Source organism: Cnephaeus nilssonii (genome assembly GCF_951640355.1).
Source record: "Cnephaeus nilssonii genome assembly, chromosome: 6".
Taxonomy (NCBI): Eukaryota; Metazoa; Chordata; class Mammalia; order Chiroptera; family Vespertilionidae; genus Cnephaeus; species Cnephaeus nilssonii.
The window spans coordinates 73,212,703-73,236,529 of record NC_137077.1 but is presented as its reverse complement, the minus strand read 5'-3'; the positions used below and the strand labels follow the sequence as shown (position 1 = coordinate 73,236,529).

At 42.0% G+C, this 23,827-nt stretch overlaps 1 protein-coding gene across 2 annotated transcripts in view; it reads left to right on the top strand.

The window, feature by feature from the left end:
• The window catches only part of PAWR (pro-apoptotic WT1 regulator), a 125,232-nt gene that overhangs the window by 77,901 nt on the left and 23,504 nt on the right, over positions 1-23,827 (top strand). For both annotated transcript variants that reach the window (XM_079774074.1, XM_079774075.1), the window contains 2 exons: positions 480-611; positions 16,030-16,064. In XM_079774074.1, the coding sequence (XP_079630200.1) occupies positions 480-611; positions 16,030-16,064 (167 nt within the window). The remainder of the gene's footprint in view (positions 1-479; positions 612-16,029; positions 16,065-23,827) is intronic.

Genomic DNA, 23,827 nt, shown 5'->3' with positions numbered 1-23,827 from the left:
ACAGAGTCTTTGTAGAGGTGAAAAAACTCTTCCATATGTACTCACAGGTACTAACTAATAAGCTAGAAAGTGGCCTTTATCATTAAATTTTATATAGATGTGTCATTTTCCCTGTAGAATATAAGACCTTGTCTGTGGTGTATCTTTTTTGTTTCCCTCCAAAAAGTGCCTTGTTTAAAGTAGATACAGTTTGTTTACTTGTTGAATGGATGATACAGAATGAGTGAACCCTACCTTTAAGCAAATCTTGAGATTAGATGTTGGCAGTGATGTGAATATGGAAGTTTGGCTATTAAGCAGATAATTTAATATACAGGAATGAAATGTGTATCAGTATATTGCTGAAAGAAACATCTTTATTGTGTAAATTAGTTTCTGAATGCACAAATATTTCCTTATACTATCAAATGTATTTTCACATACTTTTAAAACATTCTATTAATATTCAGTGATAAAATGGAAACCATTCTTTCTTTCAGTGCTTAGATGAATATGAAGATGATGAAGCGGGGCAGAAAGAGCGAAAACGAGAAGATACAGTTACACAACAGAACACTATGCAGAATGAAGCTGTCAGCTTATTAGATCCAGGCAGTTCCTATCTGCTACAAGTGAGTATTTAAAAATACTAGGATGTCACTAGCTCTTTTTTTTTTTAATCCTCACTGGAAGACATGCCGAGAGAGAGAGAGAGAGAGAGAGAGAGAGAGAGAGAGAGAGAGAGAGAGAGAGAGAGAGAGAGAGAGAGATATCAATCGATTGCTTCCTGTACACACCCTGACCAGGAATTGAACTGGCAACCTTTTGGTGCATAGGATTACGCTCAACCAACTGAGCCACTCCAGCCAGGCATCACTAGCTATTTTAATGATAATTTGTAAGTTACTATTAATAATTTTTCTAGTTTCATTTTGGTTGCATCAACTCCATTGAAATATTTTCAACGGATTTAAAAACTGATCCTCCTTATATCCAGATACTTCTGATTTAAGCAGTGTTTGGTCTTTATTTCCTGATTAATGAGTATTTGCTGACTGACTAATAAACAGTATCACAGTATAAAAAGTATCAGATACAAACAGTATCAATTGTAAAAGCAACCAAGAATAATAATCACCTCTTGGTAAAAACAACCAAGACTAATAATTACCTCTTAGTAAGTTTAAGTGAGTGTACAGTTCTGTTCTAGTTTGATATTTGTTTTAGAATTGCATAGCAAATAAAAGAGTTCAACAGCAAGTTTCTACAGAGTTAAATGTTTAAACATAATAAAAGATAAAATTGTGAATTGTTAGAAACGTCTATATTTCTGTGTAATTATAAAATACTTTTAAAAATAAAATTTAACTCAGTTTTACATTAGCTGTTTTTTTTTTAAATTCTTATGGCACAGATAATTGGAAGTTGATGGTATTGGGATGACTAAGTATTAAGAAAATCACTTTGCAGAATCCTTTAATATAAACTCTAACTTGGAAATGATCTTGATATAATGTAATCTTAAATTAATTTGATCACATTTTGAAATCTTAAATTAGTGTAGTCTTTTCAGAGTTCCAGTTTTGACTTTTTTAAAATGAATTTTATTAAGATACCACTTTCAAAAAAGCTTCCAATAATGCCCCCATTTTATTGGTTAAAAATGAAATACAACTTGTCTGTTAATTTGCAAGATAATGATAAAAGTGCATTTGGCAGAGAGAAGCAAAGTATTTTGAGGTGGTTTGGTATGCGTATGAAGGACTTCGTTCTCCTCTTCTCTTTGAGGAGATATATTGACATGAAAAACCGAAGTGTGATACAGGTTTATCTATTCACCTGTACCCAAATTGTTGCTACTAGGACAAGTAGAACCTATTACAGATAACATGGTGTAAGCTAACAAGCAGTGTTTCAGCATCTGTGTGACTATTCATAATCGAAACTATCTTTGTATCCTTTGTTTAACAAAGTTGAAATTGAATCTGGGCTTATTCCACCTGTAGAGTATTATGCTAAGTGAAGTAAGTACTTAGAAAGACAAGTACCATATGATTTCATTTATATGTGGAATATAATGAACAAAATAAACTAACAAACAAAATAGAAACAAACTCATAGACACAGAGATCAGACTGACAGCTATCAGGGGGAAGGGGTTTGAGGATGGGTGAAAAGGTGAAGGGTTAAGCAAAAAAAAATAAAGCAAAATTCATACACACAGACAACAGTATGGTAATTGCCAGAGGGAAAGGAGTGGTGGGGAAGTAGAAGAGGGTAAAGGGAGGATAAATGGTGACAGAAAGAAACTTGACTTTGGGTGGTGAACACATAATACAATATATAGATGATGTATCATAGAATTGTACACTTAAAACCTATATAATTTTATTACGCAATGTCACCCCAATAAATTCAATGAAAAAAAATGTATTTTTCTGTGAGTCCTGGTGCCTGGATGCAAAATACATAAGCAGTGCTTAATTTCCCTTGTTTGTTTCTTTTTCTTTTTCTCAAAGTACTTTTTTTTTTTCTTTTCACTTTTAGAATGGAGCAATGATGAACAAATAAATTAAACATGAGAATGAGAATCCTAATCTGAAAATTAAAAAAATATGGGCATAGTCCAGGTGAAGATATAGGCTTAATTTATTTGGATAGAAGCAATATAGCATTTTAAAAAAATATGTTTTTATTCTTTTAGGGAGGGAGGAGAGAGGAAGGGTGAGCGACATCAGTTGATTGCCCCCTGTATGCACCCTGACCAGGGACTGAACCTGAAACCTGGGTATGTGCCCTGACTGGAAATTGAACTGGCAACCATTTGGAGCACAGGACAATGCTCAACCAATGCTGAGCCACACCGGCTAGGATGAGAATATATAGCATTTTAAGACCTGGTTTCAGTTCTTGGCCATGCTACTTATTCTGGCATACTCAGATAACATCAGGCAGCAGCTTTTAGAAAGAGGGTTGATTTCTTTCTGTGGAATGAAGCCCTTACCCAGTGAAAGCTGGGGTGGCTTGTGTTAGAACACATGGCTTATTCCCAAATACAGTATATATGCAGATACGGAACAGTCTCGGCTGATCTGGGTTCTCTGAGGAGCTTTCTGCCTCATACAGTTTATCTTTTTTCCTGTACCTTTTCTAATTTCTTGCCAGGCCCACTCTTTCTTTCATTTTTGTTTGTGTCATTAGCAGTTAGGATGGGACTCATCTTTACCTTGGTTCCAAGTGTCTGTTTTGCCAGGCTTTGTGCCTAGGATGAAAGTGGGGTTCTTTTCCAAGGGTCCCAAATTGCCACATTGAAGTTGGAGTGGGAAGGGGAACTCCTCTGTCTCCATAGCTGACTGCTCTCTGAGTTACTACCTAAACTCACATATTTTACTACTCATATAGGTAGATATTTGCTTGCAACTTCAACTTCAAACATCAAAACAGAGATAATTTTGGTATCATTGCTTGAGTTAAGGCTTTTTTAATAGCCAGAGAGACTTTTTTTTAGCATTATCTGTGAGTCAGCCATTCAGTGAAACAAAACTTCAAATATGAAGAATAAAATAGAAATATGAATGTGGCATTGGGAAAAGGTAGAATATTTTAAGTTTCTACTTGACATATTTTCGGATAATATGAACTAGTGGTAATAAAAAAATAATTTAAAAAATTTTCTGCCCTGGCTGGTGTTGCTCAGTGGTTAAAATGTTGGCCCAGGCACCGAATGGTCTCCTTCAAAATCCCTGTCAAGGGCACATGCCTGGGTTGCAAATTTCCCTGCCCCCTGGTCAGGGTGCAAGGGTGGCAACCAATAGAAGTACCTTTCTCACATAGATGTTTTCTCTCTGTCTCTCTCCTTCCTTCCCTTTCTCCCTTCCATTCTATGGAAAAAAAAAATCGATGGAGAAAATAATCTCAGGTCAGGATTAACAAGAGAAAAAAAGATAAATATTTTGTGAAATTAAAAATTGATCTGCCTTATGACCTAGCTATTCCACTTCTGGAGGTTTATCTGAAGAAACCCAAAAACGCTAGTTTGAAAGAATATATGCACTCCTGTGTTCATTGCAGTGTTATTTACAATAGTCAAGATATGGAAGCAACCCAAGTGCCCATCAATAGATGAGTGGATAAAAAAGCTGTGGTAATTTACACAAAGGAATACTACTTGACCATAAAAATGAATGAGATCTTACCATTTGCGATAGTATGGGTAGACCTCTAGGTCCATTATGCTAAGTGAAATAAGTAGTCAGAGAAAGACAAATATCATATGATTTCACTTACTTATGGACTCTAAAGAACAAAATAAATGATCAAACAAAATTGAAAGAGACTCAGACACAGAGAGCAAACTGGTGATTGCCAGAGAGGAAGGGAATTAGGGGGCTGGATAAAATAGGTGAAGGGATTAAGAAGTGAAAATTGGCACCCTGGCTGGTGTGGCTGAGTTGGTTGAGCATTGTCTCATGCACCGAAAGATCACTGTTAAATTCTGGTCAGGGCACATAACTCAGGTTTCGCATTCAATCCCCAGTCGGGGTGCATGCGGGAGATAACCTATTGATGTTTCCCTTTTACATTGGTGTTTCTCTTTCTCTCCCTCTCCCTTTCTCTCTCTAAAATCAATAAAAATGTATTTTTTTAAAAAAGAAGTAAAAATTGGTAGTTACAAAATTGTCACGGGGCTGTAAGAAAAGCAGAGGGAATATGGTCAATAATATTGTGATAACTATGTATAATACTAATTGGGGTACTGGAAATGTCAGAGGGAACAGTATATAAAGTATATGGTTGTTGCCCTAGTTGGTTTGGCTCAGTAGGTAGAGCATCAGCCCTTGGACTGAAGGGTCCCAGGTTTGATTCCTGTCAAGGGCACGTACCTTGGTTGCAGGCTCTATCCCTAATCCTGCTTGTGGAAGGCAGCCAATTGATGTGTCTCTTCTTTCAAATTGATGTTTCCTTTTTTGTCTCTCCTCCCCTTCCTTCCATTCTCTCTAAAAATCAATGGAAAAATATCATTGGGTGAGGATTAATAAAACAAAAAAAAAGTATATGTTTAATCACTCAGCTATACACCTGAAACCAGTCCTATATAATAAAAGCCTAACATGCAAATTGTTCGACCGGGAGTTTGACCACTCGCTATGACGTGCGCTGACCACCAGGGGGTGTCATGAAATATGGTGGGCATCAGCGATGCGATGTTGGCAGCGGGTGGCGGTGGAGCGCTGCTGCCTCAGTGGGCCCCGACGAGAGTGGGACCTTGGTGGGATGGTGTAGCAGGTGAGTGGGTGGAGCTAGGCCAAGGTGGGTGCGAGCAGGGGCCCAATTGTCCCGCCAATTGCTCCACAGACGGCAACCAGTGGCGGCGGCAGGGACCGGGGCTGCCGCTCGGCTCCCAGGCGCTGAGGGAGCTGGGCGGGGGGCCCGGCTCTGACCGATCACCCCGCAGACGGCAGCCAGCGGTGGCAGGCCCTGATTGCCCAGTTGGGGCCGGGCCCTGGGCTGGGAGGGGAACTGGGGTTGGGTGGTGGCGACCAACCTTCCTCAGCGCCCAGGTGGGGAGCTGTGACCTCTTGCCAGCTACCTGGGGGTGGGGTGACGGGGATGGAGTTGCGGTGAGAATGTGGGGTGTTTACAGAGCTCCCTCTCACTCCCCCTGCTACCCTCCCCCGGGATGCCAGGGCTCGCACACTGGGGATGCCCCCAAACTCAGGTGCCGGGCACCCGCGAGGAGCCTGCCCTGCACTCATGCGGCCTCTTCCGGGTGAGCCAGGCCGCAGCCGCCAGGACTGCAGGGGCCGGTCAGGCTCCCCATAGGTTCACACAGGAGCCGATCTGTGAGGCTGGCCGGGAGAGAGCGCAGTTCCCGCCTGGCTTCCGTGCAGCGCTACTGGGCAGCCCAGAGGCCCACGCTGTGCCCCAGCCCGCGGCTTCCGGCTGTGCTCACCGCATCTCTACGTGGTGACTCGGGCACCGTGACTCAGACGGGGGTTGGCGTGTGGGGCCCCGGGGGCCCAGGTGCTTCCCAGGGCCCAGAAGTCAGCTGGAACCAGCCCTTCCACGCCAGATACTCGCGTTTTGATCACCAGTCAGGCTTAGGGACCACACCCGTGCACAAATTTCATGCATTGGGCCTCTAGTACAAAATAAAATTGAAAGAAAAAAATATTTTTTGTGCGAGGGCGTGATGGTTCAGTCCCTCCCAACCGTGCCAGGCTGCAGTTGTGGATAAGTTCTTTGAACCATGTAGATATCTTAATCCCCATCAAACTTTCTACCTCTATCCATTTATCATATATCTATTTACTTACTAGAGACCCGGTGCCAAAATTCATGCATGGGTAGGGTCCCTAGGCCTGGCCAGCGATCAGGGCCGATCGGGGCCTTCCTTCGTTCCGCGCTGCCCCCTGGTGGTCAGCGCACATCATAGCAAGTGATCGAACTCCCAGTCTCTCAGATGAACTCCCAAGGGGACACTTTGCATATTAGCCTTTTATATCTTTAGATACATATATCTCTTTATCGAGTCACTATTCCCTAGTTTATCTGATGGGTTATACCCTGTTACCATCTGTATTTGTTTTTATTGGTGCTGTAACAAATTGCCACAAATTTGGCAACACATTTATCATCTTACAGTTCTTTAAGTTGGAAGACCTACATGGATCTCATTGGGCTAAAATCGACGACTGAAATCATAGACTAAAGTCAGGGCTGAATTCCTTTTTGGAGGCTCTAGGTGAGAATCGGTTTCCTTTCCAGCTCTTAGTTTCCAGTTGTCCCCTTCCTTCTTCAAGGCCAGCAATGGTGGGTTGAGTCCTTACGTGGTGTCATTCTCACATTTATTCTTAGTCATATCTCCTTCTGCCTTTCTTCTGTCTCTCTTTCACTTTTAATGACCCTTGTGATTACATTGGGCCCTCAAATAATCCAGGATAATCTCCCCGTTTAGAGTTGTTGATTACAAGCTTAATTTCCCTTTGCTATATAAATTAATATGCTAGAAGGTTTTAGGATTAGGATGTGGACATCTGTGAGGATCATTATTTTGTCTACCACCAAACTCATTATTTACTTTGTTATTCAAATTATCTGACATTTGGCCAGTGGAGCCCCTTTAACCTTTTGCATTCGGATGTCGAGTGTGACTCGACACGGTTAGCATCGGTAGCAGCTCGATGAAAAAAGCAAGAGAGTGCAAAGGTTTAAGCTTTTGTATTCTTTGCCACATCTCCATCATTCTTAGAATACTTCTTTGTTTTCTGGTATAACTAGAGGCCCGGTGCACGAAATTCAGCTCAGCCTGCACCCTCTCCAATCTGGGACCCATCGAGGGATGTCCGACTGCCCGTTTAGGCCTGATCTTACTGGCAGTCTGACATCCCTCTTATAATCCAGGACTACTGGCTCCCAACTGCTCGCTTGCCTGTCTTCCTGATTGCCCCTAACCACTTCTGCCTGCCAGCCTGATTGATGCCTAACTGCTCCCCTGCCAGGCTGATTGCCCCTAACTGCCCTCCCCTGAAGGCCTGGTCTCCCCTAACTGCTCACCCCCTGCAGGCCTGGTCCCCCCCCAAATGCTCTCCCCTGCAGGCCTGGTCCCCCACAATTGCCCTTCCCTGCAGGCCCAGTTGCCCCCAACTGCCCTCCCATGCAGGCCTGGTCCCTCCCAACTGCCCTCCCCTGCTGGCCATCTTGTGGTGGCCATCTTGTGTCTACATGGGGGCAGCCATCTTTGACCACATGGGGGCAGCCATCTTGTGTGTTGGAGTGACGGTCAATTTGCATATTACTCTTTTATTAGATAGGATAAGATGTTACAGGCTCATCTTTAACTTTCTACCTCTAGCCTTGGAAGCAACCATTTCTCTAAAGAGGCTTGATTCCTTTTACTGGAAAATGATATTTTGAAACCAAGATCTAGGCTGTGGGTAACATGTATATCTTGTGTTATTAAGATGTCACTATTCCTAAACATTAAAGAATTTAAATTAAAAAAAAAAGGTGTCACTATTTCTAGTTCCTCTCTATGGGCAGACCTGCAAAATATATGCAAGTCTATGTATGTGTATCCAACCTAATAAAAGAGTAATATGCAAATTAACCATCCCGCTACATGCACAAGCCACGCCCACCAGCCAATCAGAGCGAATATGCAAATAAACCCAATTTACTGGAAAATGATATTTTGAAACCAAGATCTAGGCTGTGGGTAACATGTATATCTTGTGTTATTAAGACGTCACTATTCCTAAACATTAAAGAATTTAAATTTTAAAAAAAAGGTGTCACTATTCCTACTTCCTCTCTATGTGCAGACCTGCAAAATATATGCAAGTCTATGTATGTGTATCCTACCTAATAAAAGAGTAATATGCATATTAACCATCATTCCGCTACATGCACAAGCCACACCACCAGCCACGCCCACCAGCCAATCAGAGCGAGCATGCAAATAAACCCAACCAAGATGGCTACAGCCACAGAGAGCAGGAGGGAGGTTTGGGTTTCCCCGGTAACAAAGGAAGCCAAGCTTTCTGCCTGCCGTTGCAGGCCTTAGCCTCCACTCAAGGCTACAAAGTTTTAATTATAGAAGGTAAACAAATCCAAACAGAAATGGCGGCAGCCACGGAGCTGGAAAGAGCAAGAGGCTAGGGTTGGCCCCGCTTTCCGCACACCCTGGCCGGCCCAGGCCTCTGCTCCAGGCTACAAAGTTTCAATTATGGAAGATATACACAAACCCCAAAAGAAACGGCTGCCGGCCACGGAGCGAGCAGGAGGCTTGGCTCCACTCCAGGCTACAAAGTTTCAATTGTAGAAGGTAAATAAATTCCAGATACCAGAGCCTCCGCATGGGTTGCCAGGGGGCGTGGCTGGCCTGCAAACCACCACAGGCCCCTAGCTCAGGCTGCCCACTCCCCAAGGGAACCCCTCCCTGATCCGGGACACCCTTCAGGGCAAACCAGCTGGCCCCCACCCATGCACCAGGCCTCTATCCTATCTAATAAAAGAGTAATATGCTGATGGACCATCACTCCAACACACAATATGGATGCCCCTATGTGGTCAAAGATCCTGTCCACATGTGGACACAAGATGGCCACCACAAGATGGCCAGCAGGGGAGGGCAGTTGGAGGCACCAGGCCTGCAAGGGAGGGCAGTTGGAGGCGATAAAGCCTGCAGGGGAGGGCAGTTAGGGGTGACCAGGCTGGCAGAGGAGGGAAGTTGGGGGCAAACAGGCTGGCAGGGGAGCAGTTAGACATCAATCAGGCTGGCATTGGAGTGGTTAGAGGGTGATCAGGCTGGCAGGCAGAAGCGATTAGGGGAAATCAGGAAGGCAGGCAGGTGAGCAGTTGGGAGCCAGCAGTCCTGGATTGTGAGAGGGATGTCCGACTGCCCGTCCACTGGGATCAGGCCTAAATGGGCAGTCGGACATCCCTCGAGGGGTCCCAGATTGGAGAGGGTGTAGACTGGGCTGAGGGACACACACTCCCCACACCCCCATGCACTAATTTCGTGCACCAGGCCTCTAGTATATATCCATATAGATATTAAAACTAATATATACCAATAACTCCAATTCTAGCCTGATACCATAAGGTTTATTCTGGTACGTGTACCTCCCTTTTTGTGACATTGAGAAACCTATTTCCCATTATTCTGAATATATTTTCTTATTTATTCAACTAGAAGCCCGGTGCACAAAATTCGTGCACGGGGTGGCGGGGAAGGTGTCCCTTAGCCCAGCCTGCACCCTCTCTAATCTGGGACATCCCTCTCACAATCCAGGACTGCTGGCTCCCAACTGCTCGCCTGCCTGCCTGCCTAATTGCCCCTAACCACTTCTGCCTGCCAGCCTGATCACCCCCTAACCACTCCCCTGTCAGCCTGATGGATGCCTAACTGTTCCCCTGCTGGCCTGGTCACCCCTAACTGCCCTCCCTTGCCAGCCTGGTTGCCCCTAACTGCCCTCCCCTGCTGGCCCGATTGCCCCTAACTGCCCTCCCATGCTGGCCTGGTCGCCCCTAACTGCTCTCCCCTGCTGGCCTGGTCCCCCCCAACTGCCCTCCCCTGCTGGCCTGGTTGCCCCCAACTTCCCTCCCCTGCAGGCCTGGTCCCCCGCAACTGCCCTCCCCTGACGGCCATCTTGTGACCACATGGGGGCGGCCATCTTGTGCGAGGGCGTGATGGTCAATTTGCATATTACCTCTTTATAGGATACATTACAGATACAGTAGGTCCTCGGGTTACGTCGGAGCTCCATTCCTACGGCGCAACGTAATGCGATTTTTGCCGTAAGTCAGAACCCACCTACATAAGCAACTACGTCACTCATATGCAGCACATACACAGCAGTAATGAAGTGAAACAGTAAAAAAAAATTAAAAGAAAGATAATTCCTGACCTTTACTTGTGGTAAATAAATAATAAAAAACATAAAGCACATATGTACATACGTCGAAATGACAGAACTTTTTTTTTTAATAAATGAGAGATGCTGACGTAACCACTAAACGACGTATGTCAAGTCCACGTAACCCGAGGACTGCCTGTATTTTATTTTGTATTCATCGTCAACAGTCTGTCTTGCTACATTATGTATAGGTATTTTAAGTCAGTCTTGAGGGCCAGTTAGCATGTTACATCATAATTTTACTGGGAGCTATGGCTTTGTTGCTAATTAATTCAATAACAAGTATTATTTTGCTATATGTGATTTTAAAAAAAAAATCTTCACCTGAGCATATTTTTTCTGTTGATTTTTCGATAGAGTGGGAGGGAGGGAGAGAGGGAGAGAGAGAAACATAAACATTGATGTGAGAGAGACACACCAGGGTCCGGGGATGGAACCTGCAACCCAGATACCTTGACCAGGAATCAAACCTGAGACCATTCTGTGGGCAGACCAACACTCTAACCACTGAATCATACTGGCCAGGGCATGTCACATGTGCTTCTATACTTGTTTATACTTGACTAGTTCTGATCAGCCACTGCACCTGTAAAGACAATGTTTCTGGGATTTCCTTATTGACCACTCTTAGCTTGAATATAGTAGAATGTTTTGTTTAAACTTATACAAAACCGTTTGTGCTTTGCCAACATTTTCTAAGCTCTACATAGTTCTATTCTCCTTCCCTTTAGTAATATAAACCATCCCATTGCAAGGAAGATTATTCCAGGAAAAGTATATTTTAAACCAGTTGCATAACAGGCTTTTGGGTTATTTGAAGGTCTAATTACATAGTCTTTTAAACAAAATTTTAAGACCAATATCAGTCTTAGCACTGTATTTTCTTTTTTATAAAGACTTTTTAAAAATGTATTTTTATTGATTTCCAAGAGGAAGGGAGAGGTAGAGAGAGATAGAAACAACAATGATGAGAGAGAATCATTGATTGGCTGCCTCCTGCATGCCACCTACTGGGGATCGAGCCCTCAACCCAGGCATGTGCCCTTGACCACCAGAATTGAACCCAGGCCCCTCTGTCCACAGGCCAACGCTCCATCCATTGAGCCAAACCATCTAGGGCAGCCATTGTATTTTTTTCTAGAAGTTTCCATGATAGTGGTATTTCCTCCACCCCACCCCCCTCATATTTAGAATAGAATTAACTGTAACAGTAATTATTAAGTTGTCACCCTTTGCTTGGAAATCTTGTGGCTACAGAAATATAGAAGCTTTTGGTTAAAAAATCTAGGGTGGAATTTATATTTGTATAGTATTTTGTTTTAATGTGTAGAAACTTCAAGCATTTTCCTCCTTAAAATTCTAAGGAACTTTTTCGTTGCACAATAGGGGATTGCTTTTTCTATCTAACATTTCTTATTCAAGATATGCCCAATTTTCTCTTTTTCAAAAAATATAGAGATCACTTTAAATTCCATCTGTAATTATTGATTTTAGAGACACATTTTAAGCAAAGTACTACCCTTTCGAAATTCTCTACTAATACTAATACAGTCTATCCAATTTTGGGAACATTACATTTTTAAGAAATGTAATTTGATTGCTAGAATCACTGTGAAGTAATATTTAGTTGCAAATTTGATAATCTAATAAAAGAACATTCAAATCTACCAATAAAGAGTAAACGTGTTGTCTGCCTTCATCAGAATTTTAACTATTGGAATATTAGTTATCCTATATAATAAAGAGGTAATATGCAAATTGATCATCACTCAAACACACAAGATGGCCGTCCCATGTAGTCAAAGATGTCCGCCTCCACGTGGACACAAGATGGCCGCCACAAGATGGCCGGCTGGGAGGGCAGTTGTGGGTGAACAGGCCAGCATGGGAGGGCAGTTCCGGGGGTCCAAGGCTGGCAGGGGAGGGCAGTTGGGGTTACCAGGCCTGCAGGAGAGGGCAGTTGGGGAGGGCAGGCCTGCAGTGGAGGGCAATTGGGGGGGACCAGGCCTGCAGGGGAGGGCAGTTGGGGGCGACCAGACTGGCAGGGGAGAGCAGTTAGGGGCGACAAGGCCGGCAGGGGAGGGCAGTTGGGGGTGATCAGGCCTGCAGGGGAGGGCAGTTAGGGGCGACCAGACATGCAGGGGAGGTCATTTGTGGAGGGGGTGGGGGGAGAACCAGGCCTGCAGGGGAGGGCAGTTAGGGGAAATCGGGCCAGCAGGAGAGGGCAGTTAGGGGCGATCGGGCTGGAAGGGGAGCAGTTAGGTGTTGATCAGGCTGGCAGGGGAGTGGTTAGGGGTGATCAGGATGGCAGGCAGAGGTGGTTAGGGGCAATTAGGCAGGCAGGCAGGTGAGCGGTTGGGAGCCAGCAGTCCTGGATTGTGAGAGGAATGTCCCAGATTGGAGAGGGTGCAGGCTGGGCTGAGGGACATCCCCCCCTCCTGTGCACGAATTTCGTGCACCAGGCCTCTAGTATAGAAATAAGCTTAACCAGTTAACTGCCACATGTCCAAAATGAAAACCATCCCCATATGCCATTATATTTAGAATTTAACTTAAAAAATCTATTTGTAATGATTATTATAAAAATAAATATATTACAATTCAGGTGTTCTTGAATATTTACAGTTGAAAATTCTCACGAAAAATGATTTTAAAGTTGGTCTATAGACGCTTACGGCAGGCAAATCATTAAATTCTAATTGTTTGCACATCTTGGGCATAAGGATGGAGTGATTTGATCAAGCATGTTAGCATATTCACTTTTAACTCTATAGCAAATACTGTATAACTTAGTTGAGATAAGTTATAAGTGACCAGTTTTTAAAAAAAACTGTAAGAAATATAGAAAATTTGTATTCTTTAACTTTCTGTTACTATACTTAACTGGAAAATTGTCTGATACTGACTTTCATTTATAGTTGGAGCAAAGTATAAAATTAGTATATTGCCACTATAGTTTAGTGTTGCTGAAAATGCCATCCATTCCCCATTTCTGTATTTATTAAAAGTCTGCTCTAAAACTGCATTAGTCAAAGTTTAACCACATTAGGGCAATGCCTATTTAAGCTTCAGGAATATTAATTTATTGCCACATTGTTATACCATTTCAGTCTATACATCAGTAACCCACAGATCAGTAAATCCAGTAAGGGCTGTTTTTATCAGCAGTTCTGCTTATTCTATTTCAGTAAGTGGTAGTCTGTAATCAAGGTGATGTCATGTTTTGAAATACGTCAGTTATAATTAAAATTAGAGCCCTGGCTAGTGTGCTCAGTAGTTAGAGCGGCAGCCTGAGTACCAAAAGGTTGAGGGCTCAATTCCCAATCAAGGGCATGTACCTGGGTTGTGGTTTGCTCTCTGTTGTGGAAGGCAACCAGTCAATATGTCTCTCACATTGATTTATTTATTTTCTCTCTCTCTCTTCCCCCTCCGTCTTTCCCTACCTCCCTCTCTCCCTTCTACTCTCTCTGAAAAGCAATGGGAAAAAAAACAAACCCTCTGATGAGGATAAGCAAAAACAAACAAACAAATGAACAAACAAATATAAAGAGATATGATGTTTTGGAATTTAGGGCATTATTAGCATTTTTTTTCTAATGCTTATTTAGACAGGTATCATTTAAGGTGTATGCCTTAATTTTAGTTGATATAGAATAAGATTAGGGAATTTTTATAAAAGAAAACTATTATAAAATGTTAGTTGAACTACTGTTTGTGAAGTTTTAGGGGAATAAGTTCCATATGAAACCATTATCATCAGCATTCAATAAAATGTATTTTGAGTGGATACACATAAGCTTATCTATCTGAATAACCAGTGATTAAACATTTTAACCTAGTTATTATGGTTCAAAAATAACTTAAAAACTAAATTTTATAAAGTATATTCTTTGTTGATAGTCACTAGAGATTTCATATTTTTATAAATAGATGTTTCACATGTTTGCTGTACAGAGTACCAAGAATTTATCTGCCTTATCTTTATGGGGTGCCACATTAATGACAGGCATATAAAGAAACTGTAAAGTGTCATTTTCAACCTTTTTCATCTCATGGCACACATAAACTAGTCACTAAAATTCTGTGGCACACCAAAAAATACATTTTTTTGCTGAACTGACAAAAAAATAGGTATAATTTTGATTCATTCACACCAGATGGCTAATGTGTTGGCTGTTGTCATTTTTTAAATTTGACAATCTAAGGGAAAAGAGGTCAGTGCCCTGACTAAATAGTCAGGTATTTCATGTTTTAAAATTCAGCACACCGTTGCAAATAGCTGGTCTAAAGTTTACTTTGCCTAGCAAGTAAAAAATAGCTGATGCCCAAGGGTACAATGTCTTTGAACCAACTGGCAAAGCATGGCTTCCCCAGAGGTAATTCTGCTAAGTCACACAGTGGTACTTCTAGTGTCCTGTCACCTGGTTACTCCCGTAATGAGTTAATTACAAAGGAGTTGTGCTAACTTTTTTATTCACCTATGCTATTTAATTTCCACAATAATCCAGTAAAATAGATATTGGCTGTTACTCCTTTTTGAAGATGAAGAAACTGAGACTGACAGATGTTAAATAACTTACCCGTAGTGTTGGCACTTGGATCTCAATCTTAGTCTAACCGTATGGTTTGCTGTACTGTTCCCACATTAATATGTCCTTTATTGCACCACACAGTCAGTGCTTTCAGTCTGGAATCTGGTCATCTTATAAAGAGAGGTTATTATCTGACTTTAATTATATCTGAAATTTTTTCATTGTAGGGTCTCTCTTGGAGACTTTTTATGATTAAATAGAAAAAAAGAGTTATCGGTGTTTACAAGACTCACCATTTGATTTTGACCAGTTTTTATAAAATGATAATGTAAAAATATTGGGAGAGCCTGGGCAAGATAATTTTTCCACCCCAGTGATTAATACTAACTTACAGCAATTTTTTTGTACTTTAGAATCAGCATAAAAAAATACATTCTCACTTTTTATTTTTAGCTGTCTTTAAAAATGAGCAATGGTTATTATATATATATGGTGAATTGTAGCTTTTAAAAAAAATTGAGGCCATAAAAAAAGACTGGAAAGGATTATAATTGTTTCATATTTTATTTTTATTTTTTTATTTTTAAAAAAATATATTTTATTGATTTTTACAGGGAGGAAGGGAGAGGGATAGAGAGCTAGAAACGTCGATGAGAGAGAAACATCGACCAGCTGCCTCTTGCACACCCCCCACTGGGGATGTGCCCGCAACCAAGGTACATGCCCTTGACCGGAATCGAACCCGGGACCTTCCAGTCCGCAGGCCGACGCTCCATCCACCGAGCCAAACCGGTTTCGGCTTGTTTCATATTTTAATGTTCATTGACTTTCAGAAATATTTAAAGGTGATGGTTGATGAACGATGCTTCCTTTATTTTCTTAGCTTTTATACAATTTTAAAAAAAGTGATTGGTTTTGTCTGAAATGTCAGATGTAGAGTCTTGTTTTGTTTGACCAGCAGTGCAAATTTTTTAAAGTAATTGTTCTAAATTATTTTCTTTCAAAATAAGATATTTTCTATCAACTGTTTTATGTAATCTAGAATCATGTGCTTGCACACACATTCAAACTGATATGTCATTATTTTTATTTCACAGGAGCCATCTAGAACAGTTTCAGGCAGATACAAAAGGTAAGAATCCTTAAGTTATGACTTACAACATATTGTAGACATGAGTGTAATGTCTGTCTCACCATGGCTTAACTAACTAGAACTGTTTTGAGCAGCTTTTTGAAAAATAAGAAACCTTTATATTACGCTTTTAAAAAGAAATTACACTGTAAGTAGGAGTGTAATGTCTGTCTAACCATGACATATTCTGGCGTACCTTGCAGTCTTTGAAACTGTACACACTGTGAATTTGTATGGGCCTGATGAACTTAGCAAAATATAAACTTAGGATCATTTTCCCTATGTGTTTAAAAATTGAAAATACCACCTATATTAATTAGCTTGGGCTGCCATAACAAAAAACCATAGACAGGATTGCTTAAACAGAAACTTATATTTTCACAATTCTGGAGGGCTGTAAAGTCCAACATCAGGGTTGCCAGCATGATTGGGTTCTGATGAAGGTTGTCTTCCTGACTTGCAGATGGCTGCCTTCCTGCCTTTCCTCAAATGGTAGAAAGAGAAAGAGTGGCTTCTGTGTCTCTTTTGATAAAGACACTAATCCCATTGTGAGGGCCCCATCCTCACGACCTCATATAAACCTAATTACCTCCCAAAGGCTCTCCTTTCAAATATACCATTACATTGAGGGTTAGGGCTTTACCATGTGCATTTTGGGTGGGTGCAGTTCAGTACTTTTCTTAGTTTGTTCAGGCCGCTATAACAAAGTACCACAGACTGGGTAGCTTATAGACAACAGAAATTTATTTCTCATGGTCCTGGAGGCTGGCAGTCAGAGATCAGAGTGCCATTTTGTTCAGGTTCTGGTCAAGGTTGTCTTCTGGGTTGCTGACTGACAACTTCTTGCTCTGTCCTCACATGGTGGAAAGGGCTAGGGAGCTCTGTAGGGTCTCTTTTATAAGGGCACTAATTCCATTCATGAGGACTTCACCTTCATGACCTAGGCACCTCCGAAGACCCCACCTCCTAATACCATTTCATTGGTCATTAGTATTTTGACATAAATTGGGGGTTGGTGTGTGTGGAGGTGGGGGCGCGAAGTAACAGACATTCAGACCACAGTAAGTCCATAGCACCACCTCTATACAATGAGTAGTGCTTTCACCAGAAAATGGGTTTTAGTGTGTGTGCACATATATAGTTAGAAAATCATAATTCGGTATGAGAAGTTGTTTAATGCAAATGCCTGGGATGTTAGCTTTCTTCCCTGTTGAAGCCATAAAGGTTGCAGAAGATGGGCTCATACTTGTGCTAATAATTAGGGAATAATTATAAATCTTATCAAGTGCTTATAATGCCCAAAATGCTTTACATAGAGATCTCATTTAATTCTCACAGTTATCTTATAAGGTACAATATTTAGTTTCATTTCATAGGTGAGGGGTTAAAGAGGTAGAATAATTTTACTGAGGTTACTAAGCTAGTCAACTGAGGAATCTAGATTTGAACTCAGGCAATCTGACTCCAGAACCCACATGCTTGCAGATGACCATCTCCCTAGATTTATACATATAAGACTTTTGTTTTCCTCTATGTGTATATTAAAGTTTAGAATATTTGATTAAAAGTTTTGTTTATTATATCTCATCTCAAATAAAACATTGATTAAGAGGAGCTCTAATTTTAATACTTAGCCATCCCCTCTTACCAGCAGATGTTGTATTCCAAGACCCCAGTGGGTACCTGAAACCATGTGTACAGAATCCTTTATATACTATGTTTCCTCCTATACTTGCCTACCTATGATACAGTTTAATTTATAAATTAGGCACAATAAGAAATTAGCAGCAACAATTAATAATAAAATAGAACAATTAGTATACTAATATGAATATAGTCTCTATCTCAAAATATCTGATAGTACTATACTCATTCTTCTTTTGTGATAATGTGAGATGATACCATGTCTATGTGATGAGATGAAGTGAGGTGAATGATGTAGGTATTGTGACATAGCATTAGGCTATTATTGACTTTATGGTGATTTTTAAGAATCACTTTACTGCTTCTCTGTGGCATGTCGGAATTGTCAGCCTCACTACTCTTGGCTTTGGGGCCATTATTAGGTAAAATAAAATAAGAGTTAAACTGGAGCACTGTGATACCTCAACAGTCAATCTAATAACTGAGATGGCTATTATGTGACTGGATAGGTAGTGTATAATAGAGTGGATACACTGGACATGTGGGTGAGTCACATCCTAGATGGCTCAAGATTTCATCACATTACTCAGAATGGCTTGCAATTTAAAACTTATGAATTGTTTACTTCTGGAATTTTCCATTTAATATTTTCAGAATACAGTTGACCATGGGTAACTGAAACTGAAAAGTGAAACAGTGGATAAGGGGGGAATAATGTATTCTATCGAAATCACTCTTATCTTGAACATCTCTCACATGTTCACTGACTCCCTTTTTAAAATGTTTAAATAACTGAGAAATTATAGCCATCACTTGATATACTTTGGGGATTGGTTCTAGGACCCTACTCAGAAGCCAAAATTTAGGGACACTCAAGTTACTATATAAACCCATGGACATTCTCCTGAACACTTTAAATCATCTGTGGATTATTTATAATAGCTAATACAATGAAAATGCTATGCAAGTAGTTGTTATGCTGTATTGTTTAGGGAATAGTGACAAAAAGTCTGTACATGTTCAGTATAGATGCAACTCTCATGGACGGGCCTAACTACATAGCACACATTAGCAACAACGTAACATTTTTTTCTGAATATTTTACATCTAAGGCTGGTTGAATTTGTGGATGTGGAGCCCTTGGATGCCTGTATTTGGAGATGTAGGAGGTCATGAAATTTCTGAAACTCAAGGTTTAGGAAAGATGGATCAGTGTCATGTTTGTAGGTTATTTTTCCAATGTGTAATTTTCTTAATAGAATGTTTTATTGTTTAAGTTTAAAGTATATTGGTTAAATAAAATTATTTTTAAAAAACTAAGAGAGATTGTTAGATGTGTGGCTGTGGATATCCTGCTTGGTGTGATATCTAATTAAAACCTTGGTGTTTTTTTTTCCCTGAATGACTTGCAAAGGGCAGGACTAGACAGGGTGTATAATTTACCATTTTTCTTAAAGCATGTAATTTAACCGTTAGGAATGGCACTGATTAAGAAACAGGGGAAGCAAGTTAAGACAGATAATATGTTTTATCATTCTCACATAGTAATTAACTGGTCCTTTTGTTTTCACAAATTTTTTAATACACTATTGATTATTTTATTAAGTAACATTTATGCACAGTGATAAGTGTCCTTCTAAGTTGGCCTCCCCTCCAGTAACATTAATAGGTTATATTTATGTAGCTTTTAATGGTATACAGAGCACCTGCACATACCTTACCCAACAATAGCCTCATTAGGCACCTGGACAGGCATCTTCATTCCAAAATGAGGAAAATGGTTTTAGTTTCATGAGTCCTTTATTATATTACACTAAGGGCCCGGTGCACAAAATTCATGCACGGTGGGTGGGTCCCTCAGCCTGACCTGCACCCTCTCCAATCTGGGAGCCCGCAGGGGAGCCCTCTCCAATCCGGGAGTTTCTGTCTGTCTTTGTAATCATACGAGCGAATTGTCTGAGACCCCAACCCAGTTTGGTTTGGTGCTCACAGAATAATAGAGGTCTTTTTTTTTTCTTTGCTCCATTGGTGGAAATTTCCTAGAAGTTGCAGGATATCTTCCTTTTAATCTTTCCTTGACACTCTGACTTTACTTATGTCTCTCACCTTTGCTTTCCCTCCATCCCCCACCCGCAAAAGTAACTTGCTCCAGGCTCACTTTGCTCTAGTGTCTAGGACAGTGGTTCTCAACCTTCCTAATGCCGCGACCCTTTAATACAGTTCCTCATGTTGTGGTGACCCCCAACCATAAAATTATTTTCGTTGCTACTTCATAACTGTAATTTTGCTACTGTTATGAATCATAATGTAAATATCTGTGTTTTCCGATGGTCTTAGGCTCTACAGCAGTGGTTCTCAACCTGTGGGTCGCGACCCACAGGTTGAGAACTGCTAGCAGGGTCGCCTAAGACCATCGGAAAACAGATATTTACATTATGATTCATAACAGTAGCAAAATTACAGTTATGAAGTAGCAACAAAAATAATTTTATGGTTGGGGGTCACCACAACATGAGGAATTGTATTAAAGGGTCGCAGCATTAGGAAGGTTGAGAACCACTGGTCTAGGATATCCCGCAAAGCGTCTGCCACCAGAACTACGATTCCCAGCATTCCTGGTGCTCCCTGCGCTCTGGGCTTCCACTTCCGGTCCAGGGACTGCCACCAGAACTATGATTCCTAGAATTCCTGGTGCTCCCTGCACTCTTGGTTTCCGCTTACAGTCCAGGGGCTGAAGAAACCAAAAGAACTGGGAACTTCAGCCGCCCCCAGGCCAGGCTGACAGGACCGGATTCTCCAATGGTGTCCCCGGGACCCCGGCTGCTCAGCACTGGTGCGCGCACTGTCCACAGGCCCTCCTCCATCTTTGTCAGGTTAATTTGCATACTCCTGATTGGCTGTGGGCGTTGTGGACGGATGGTCAATTTACATATTTGTCTATTATTAGTATAGATTCCCTCTGAGCAGAAATTAGCTAAGTTACAAGAGAGGAAATATTTTTTTTAAGTTTTTTAAATTACCATAGAGGGAGATTGTTGTTCATATGCAGAGCATTGGACACGTCAGGATATGAATATTAGGAAGAATTAGTGTTACCTTAGCTGAAATGTAGGTGAAAAATTCTATTTCATATATATAATGTTTCATGTAATTATCCTATCTAATAATAGACAAATATGCAAATTGACTGCACCTTCGCTATGCCCAAGCCACGCCCACCAGCCAAGCCACGCCCACCAGCCAATCAGGACGAATATGCAAATTACCCCAACAAAGATGGCAGCTAATTTGCATATCAAGACAGCGTAGAAAGAAGCCAAGAGCTGCAGAAGGGAGCAAAGCTGCGGAGAAGCAAGCAAGCCAGGGGGAGGAGAAGGGAGGAGTGGAGGCGGGGCCGGGGGAGAAGGAAGTTGAGCAGGCGGGCTGGCGGAGAAGGGAGGAGCAGAGGCGGGGCCGGGGGAGAAGGGAGGAGCGGAGGCGGGGCTGGGGGAGAAGGGAGGAGAGCAGGCTGGCAGAGAAAGCGGGGCGGGGGACAAGGGAGGAGAGCAGGCAGGGTGGTGTAGAGTGCAGCAGGAAACCCTATTGCAGGATTTTTCCTGCAACGGGAACGCTAGTTGTTCTATAACTATAATTCATAGAGCTTTATCAGAACTTTTCTTCTCTTACAATTTTTTTTTGCAGTTACTGAAAATGATCAGGGTAGAACTTTTATACAACTTAGAATTGTTTATTTTAAAAGCAAGTCTTACTACTGAATATTTGGATTAGAAAAACCCACACAGATCAATTACTATTAACATTCTATTTATAGGTTTTTTATTTGTATAACTGTGTGGATAATGGACATAAAATTTTGCATTCTATTGTGCTCCATAGTTGATGTAAAACAAGTATCTTCAACTTTTATTTTAAGTTGTATAGAGAATGACTGCTATTAACTGAGCAATCTCTGCTTTTCTCCTTTTCATTGAAGTGTAGCATAAGTATTCCAGAGACCCTCACTATAACTGTTTTGGGGACCCATAATTTTTTGTTTTGTTTTGCCATTATTTCTTTATTTTGAGAAAATGTGACTATGATTCTTTTCCTTAAGGACCAGCATTCCTTCCAAAGTCAGTTGTGCTAAAATGTTTGTTTTGATCATTTGAATTTGTCCCAGTTGATATATTAGGGAACAATTTGACTGTAACACAAAATTTGAGTTTGCTAATGCAGAATTTTAATTTTGTTCATGAGAAACAGTAGGTACACCCAGAAAACTGTACCTAGCTCAACCAAGCCACATAGAAATGCACAAACCACACACCTCAAACGTCATACCTCACTGTGAACCACAGCTGTCCACATGTGGTGTTAGAAGAACTTCTAATTTCAGAAGACCCTCCTTTTCATACTTCACTTAATGTGTAAATAAAAGAAGTGTCACTTTTAAAAGATAACTGTATATCTTGAATTATGTCAGATCTCTTGTTTTTGAACTAATATAGAGAGAAGTCAGACCTTTAATTGTCATGTGAATCTTAATGCACTTTCATAGGAAATTGAATAGGCCCTATATAAGTTTAGAAAGTGAATAATTTATTTAGAAACATAATATTCATACAGAGATTTAAGATAATATTCATACAGAGATTTAAGCAGTTGTAACACAACTGTTAATTTTTTTTTCTAAATGGAAGTTACTTTATAACCACTGTTATAAAACCAGTAGTTCTTGTTTGCACATGTGTTTAAAGAACCACTTAGTCACAAGAAACTTCCTTAGTTTTTAGGTCAGGGGTTACACCAAAACATCATCCTTGAAAAGTAAGACATTTCAGACTAAAGACCAAATGTATCTCCCAGTCTTCTTGAGCTGTATGTGAACTTTTCTAAAGAAACTTGTTCCTTCTCAAGATCTTTTATGGCTGTACTAGAGGCCCAGTGCATGAATTCGTGCACGGGTGGGATCCCTCGGGATGGCCTGCAGGGATTGGGCCGAAACCCGCAGTCCAACGCCACCTGCAGCTCCTACCTGCCATTCCCACTCATCCCGACCCCATTGCACCTGCTGTGGGCTTGCGCCCAATCAGTCCCGATCGGGAGAGGCTCGCGGAGGCACCGCCGCCACAGTGGTGCTCGCCAGCCATGAGCCCTGTGTCTGGTGCCCTCCCAAGGGGAATGGCCTGAAGGATTGGGCTGAAGGCGGCTCTCTGACATCCCTCCAGGGGTCCCAGATTGTGAGAGGGTGCGGGCCAGGCTGAGGGGCCCCACTGGTGCATGATTGGGGCAGCGGAGGGATCATGGGAGGGCTCCAGGGCATGTCTGGCCCCATCTCATCTAATCCCGATTGGCCAGACCCCAGCAGCAAGCTAACCTACCAGTCGGAGCATCTGCTCCCTGGTGGTCAGTGACCATCATAGCAACTGGTCGACCAGTCAACTGTCTGCCCCCTGGTGGTCAGTGCACATCATAGCAAGCGGTTGAGTGGCCTTAGAATATCATTAGCTTATTATACTTATTTGGTTAAACAGTCGACCAGTCATCGGACCACCAGACACTTAGCATATTAAGCTTTTACTATATAAGATTAGCATCCAATCTAATAAAAGAGTAATATGCAAATTGACTGTCACTCCAACACACCAGATGGCCCTTCATGTGGTCAAAGATGGCCGCCCCATGTGGACACAAGATGGCCAGCAGGGGAGGGCAGTTGTGGGCGATCAGGCCAACATGGGAGGGCAGTTAGGGGGGACCAGGCCTGCAGGGGAGGGCAGTTGGGGGCTACCATGCCTGCATGGGAGGGCAGTTGGGGGGACCAGTCCTACAGGGGAGGGCAGTTTGGGAGTACCAGGCCTGCATGGGAGGGCAGTTGGGGGTGGACCAGGCCTGCAAGGGAGGGCTGTTAGGAGGGAGCAGGCCTGCAGGGGAAGACAGTTGTGGGGAGCAGGCCTGCAGGGGAGGGCACTTGGGGGGAACCAGGCCTGCAGGGGAGGGCTGTTGCGGGGAGCATGCCTGCAGGGGAGGACAATTGAGGGCAACCAGGCCGGCAGGTTAGGGCAGTTAGGGGCAATCAGGCCGGCAGGGGAGTAGTTAGGCGTCGATCAGGCTGGCAGGGGAGTGGTTAGGGGGTGATC